General features: G+C 55.3%; 1 protein-coding gene across 2 annotated transcripts in view; it reads left to right on the top strand.

Annotated features, from left to right (window-relative positions):
- OXNAD1 (oxidoreductase NAD binding domain containing 1) overlaps nt 1–3334 on the top strand; it is a 34869-nt gene extending 31535 nt beyond the window's left edge. Inside the window, exons 6-8 of one of the 2 annotated variants that reach the window (XM_008058905.1) lie at nt 1129–1305; nt 2009–2117; nt 2773–3334. In XM_008058905.1, coding sequence (XP_008057096.1) covers nt 1129–1305; nt 2009–2117; nt 2773–2927 — 441 coding nt within the window. In that variant the 3' untranslated portion in view covers nt 2928–3334. Of the gene's footprint in view, nt 1–1068; nt 1306–2008; nt 2118–2772 lie in introns of both variants that reach the window. The other variant, XM_008058899.1, reaches the window with a different exon arrangement.
- Nucleotides 3335–5009: the final 1675 nt, after the last annotated feature.

Raw genomic sequence — 5009 nt, 5'->3', positions numbered from 1 at the left:
AGTCTACCTTCCAGACTGCATGTGGCCAGCCGTATGTTTACTAAAATACACGGTGATTACAGAGCCCTCTCCTGGGGCTGCTCCTGGCAGTCACTGCAAAAACGCTGTCTGCACGTGGGGTGTGTGTGGTGACAAAGGACCATGCATGTCACCTGTTGGAATGTGGTTTTCCAGAACAGTGAACATGCTTGGTAGAGTTCTGAACAACATGGTACAATCTACACAGCAGTTACATTCTGGAAAATTCAGACCATGTTAGGTCTGTGCAAACAATACATGAACTTCATTTGTAAACTGAGTCAGGGTCTAGCCTCAGATCATTACAAACCAGCTTTCACCCGCAAGCACGTCCCATGGGCCATCCAGAGGCCGTGCACACAGCTCTGTGCAGGGAGATGATGGCGTGCCGATTCCTGTGCCGACCTCGCCTGCCAGTGGGAACGGGTGCACAGACCTCCTGCAGCAGGGTAGCAGCTTAGAAGCCAGCGCCAGGACACCACTCAGCCTGCCCTGAAACGCCAGTTGGACCCGTCATTTTGGCAGTACAAACATGTCACCACAAGTTGCCAGAACACTCTTTCAGGGGCAGTGTCGCCCTATTGAGAACCAGTGTGTTCAGCTCTATCAGCCCTTCTGGTACAGTGACCTCACCAGCTAGCAGGTGCCTTATCTGGGTAGACTGTGTGTCACTCAACCCTGATGCAAGGCCAGCACCGAGCACGTGGAGTGGCGCTGCCGTGCCCTGCCGGGGTCGGGACAGGCCCTGGACTCAGCCTGCTCAGCTCCTGAGCCCCAGGCAGCCAGCGTGGTGCCACCTGCCCATCCTGCCTCAGCCCGGGGCTTCCTCGCCTGAGAAGTTGACGGATGGCCGACCGGAGCAGCGCATCTCCTCGGCATGGGGGTGGCTGTGCGAGTGGGTCCAGGCGGCCTGTGGGGGGGACATGTGGGGCAGGTGTCAGAGTCCTGAGATGGGTAAGGTGCGGGACATGGGCCCGGTGGGTTTTGCTGAGGTAGAACACGTGGCTGAGCCCTGCGCTGCTGACACCGCGGTCCTCTCTCCTGCCACAGTGCGCGGTTGGCTCTGAAGTGGCTGTGCGAGTAGGTGGCGAGTTCTTCTTTGACCCCCAGCCTGCAGACGCATCCAGAAACCTCGTGTTGATCGCGGGCGGTGTCGGGATCAACCCCCTGCTCTCCATCCTGCGGCACACAGCCGATCTGCACCGGGCCGGCGAGGGCTGCGGGTATGAGATGGGAACCGTCAAGCTGTTCTACAGTGCCAAGACCACCAGCGAGCTCCTGTTCAAGGTACAGGCCATGGGCAAACCCATGTGGTGGTGTCCAGTGCTTATGACAATGTCCTTTTTGGGGTCTGTTTTCTCTGCTAAGGTTCACACAAAAGGCAAGACAAGGTGAATTGTGTTCAAATGAGAATGCACCAGCACAGCTCACCCAGGATCGTTAAAGCTGCCAGTGTAGATGAGCCTCTCGGTTAAATGCAGGAAAGGGTGGGTTTTGGTGGGATGGAATCTGGAGGTTGGGTGAACAGAAGAATCACCAAGGCCTGAGAGTCTGGAGAGGGGCCGGGGGCCTCCAGGTAGACTCATATCCCGGGAGTAGGTGGGACTGAGGCTGTCTGGACTCAACTGGGTAAACGAGCCTGAGCACGTGTGGTGGAGAAGCTTTCCCTGGGGCTGCTGCAGTGAACAAAAGAGCAGAGGCAGTTAAAAGACACACTGGTCAGTGAGGTGGCTGCCTGAGTGTCGGTGCCTGAGAGAAAGGGAAAGAAAAGGCTCTGGGAGAGTGGACAGTGCGCTTGCCAGCATGTTCAGGCTTCAGGCACAGCCGGACCCCTCCTGCTCTGAACCCCTGGCCCTCTGGGCTGCAGACAGTCTCCAGTCAGGGAGGCTGGACATGCGCAGCACGGGAGGGAGGCTTGGCGCCCGTGGTTGTGCACATCTGTTTTGATTTTTTAAAATTGTAGTGTGACCCGATATGTTTCACATTCCAGAAAAATATCCTCGATTTGGTAAATGAGTTTCCTGGGAAGATCGCATGCCGTTTGCATGTTACAAAACAGACAACACAAGTCAGTGCGGAGCTCCAGCCGTATGTCACGGGTGAGTCCCCTGAGGGTGTCTGGACAGTCCCCGTGCGGTGTCTGATGGGCGTGCCAGCTGGTCGAGTGTGGATGCTTCATCATGGGGAGTGGCCGGCCAGGAATGTCACCGCCAGGGGACCTGAGATCATTCATTGTGGAAAATAAGGGGACATTTCGCTGGATGTCCTTGTTACAAACAGGCTTCCTGTTGCCCCTGCTGACAGTCTGTTTTTCACAGTTCTGGGAGGCCTCTGCGTCATCACTGTGGTACATGTACGAAGGATTTATTTTCCAGCCTGGCTGGGCTGATGCTGTGTACCCTAAGTGGTCATTTAAATCACTCATGGTTTCCCATGTTTGGGAGGATTTTGCAAAGCGGTTTCTTTCCTTTGCTGAAGGCAGTTTTGCATATCTACCAAAGGCCGGAAGCCAGCTGGCCCTTTCTGAAGCGGGCGTGTGGTCCGCCCCCCAGTTTGTTTGCGGCCTGGGAGCCCTGGACGTGCACTCTGCGGGCCTGGTCTCGATGGCAGCAGGAGCCATCATGTGAGCGGCTCGAGACTGGCCTCGCTGAGCTTGAGTTACCACGATGATCACCAGGCTGAGCTGTGATCCTTCCTCGTTTGCGAATGTAAACGTGTCTGGCCTGATTTGGTGCTTGTTCTGATTTTTGGTAGAAGGAAGAATCACGGAGGAGGAGATACGAGCACATTCTTCCCACGAGACGCTGTTCTATATCTGTGGCCCACCTCCGATGACAGAATTTTTCTCCAAGCAGCTGGAAAGCAGCCATGTCCCCAGGGAGCACATCTGCTTTGAGAAGTGGTGGTAGGAGGTGGGTCCGGGCGGGAAGAGGGAGCGAGTCCACAGGACAGTAGGAGGTGCCTGCCGCGGGGCAAGATGACCTCTTCGCCCGAGTTGTCGTCTTTAGGGCCGTGAACTCAGGGACTGCTGGAGAGTGAAGGAAAGCGGCCAGCCGACTCAGCGATCCGCTCGTTGCAGAGCCCTCACTGGTCAAGCGACTTTTACTGTGTTGACTTTCTTTGATTCATAACTCTAATTATCTATGATGTGCCATGAATTGGTCAATGCAGATTTTTTTGCCTGTAGGCAACAAAAGATACAGACTTACATGTAATCATAAGAAAACAGGGTTTTGTGTGTGATGTGTGGGCTGGCTTGAAATTGTTTGACAGCTGCCCAGTATCTTATGTTCAATAAACTTAGAGTTTAAATGCATTCTTAAGGACTTTATTTTGAAGACTCTGTGTATGTTGTGCCTTTGTTTACCTGACCATGGCCTGCAGCCTCATGCGGACCATGAGAGTTGAGTTTGGAAATGGAGAGTTGTCGGGAAAGCTGCTTCCGGAAGTTGTGTCTGACGTGTCTGCCTTCTTGTTCACGAATATCCTGAGTATGCGTCCTGACTGGCTGCTGGTTTCTTCTTGAGTGAACCCTTTTCTGCGTCTTGGCTGCCTGCTTGCCTTAGCGCTGTAGGAGGTGGCTTCTCAACTGGGACAGAGGCATTGGTGACTGTTGTGTTCCGTGTGCCTGACTGGCTGGGCGTGGAGTGAGCTCAGCACTGAAGAGCAGGGATAGCGCTGTCTCCACATCCTGCTTCTCTGCTTTCTGTTTCATTCCTTTGCCAGGGCCGTTCCTGGCACCGGCAGCTACTTAACACATACTTGTTGAATGACTGAAAGAAAGCAACTGGCGTGTCAACTCCCTGCTGAGTCTGTTGGGAGGCCGTCCGCCAGGGAGGAGAGCCTGGTGGAGCCTCACCCCCGGTTGCTACCATGGAACTGCCAGGACGTAGACCGCGGCTCTTGTCTGCCTCTGTTTGGGTCTTTAAAAATCCCAAAGTCCGGGGCTCCCTGGGGCCAGCTCCTTCTTTTTGTGTCAGGCAGTCCTTGCCCGGGGCTGACTGCTGGGAGGGTGTGGGAGCATGAAGGGAGCCAAAAGGACAGGCCCGCGCGGGAGGCCCCATGCTCTGGTCGCGACTGCTCTTGAGCTGACGAGGGAGACAGGCCGCCTCGCTGAGCTCCATGCTCAGGCCGCCCGGGATGTGGGCTTCAGCGCATAATGGAGCCCTGGGACCTCAAGGTGGCTGGTGTCATCACTCTGGCCGCTGTCCTGTCTCGTTGTTGTTTGCTTTGAGATGCGGTCTTGCTCTGTCACCCAGACTGGAGTGCTGTGGTGTGGTCACAGTCACTGCGGTTCAACCTCCTGGGCTCAAGCGATCCTCCAGCCTCAGCCTCCTAAGTGGCTGGCACTCAGGTGCACACCACCACACGTGGCTGATTTTTATTTTTTATAGAGATGAGGTCTCGCTAAGTTGCCCAGGCTGGTCTCAACCTCCTGGGCTCAAGCAGTCTTCCTTCCTGCCTCAGCCTCCCATGCAGCTGGGAGGACAGGTGTGTGCTATCGCACCTGGCTGATTTTTAAAAATTTGTTTTGTGGAGGTGGTGTTTCATTTTGTTGCCCGGGCTGGTCTCAAACTCCTGTGCTTGAGCATTCCTCCTGCCTCGGCCTCCCAAAGTGCTGACGTTACAGGTGTGAGCCACCGCACCTGGCCTGTTTTGAGTTTGTTCAAGGTTTAAAGCAGAGATCATTTGTCAACTTATTCTGATCCCAGATTTGAATTGTGGGAGGAAGGAAGGGGCCACTGAGCTGCTGGGCATGTCATAGCCCACTCAAGGAAACGACCTCCAGCTCTTGAAAGGTGAGGGCAATGTGTGACGCTCTGAACCACTACCGGGAACCCTAACTTACCGCGTGGCCCCAAGTGTCCAGACCGCAGGCTGTATGCCGAGAGTTGGAAGAGCACAGCTCAGTGAGACCCGGGACGCGGCTCGTCCAGGGTCCTCCTGCAGCCTGGCCTCAGTGTCGGGATGCAGCTGCAGGAGGGGCTCTC

The sequence above is a fragment of the Carlito syrichta genome, unplaced genomic scaffold (genome assembly GCF_000164805.1).
Source record: "Carlito syrichta isolate Samal-C Ts95f unplaced genomic scaffold, Tarsius_syrichta-2.0.1 Scaffold90623, whole genome shotgun sequence".
NCBI lineage: Eukaryota > Metazoa > Chordata > Mammalia > Primates > Tarsiidae > Carlito > Carlito syrichta.
Note: the sequence above shows the minus strand (reverse complement) of the source record. Positions and strands in the feature narration are given on the sequence as shown.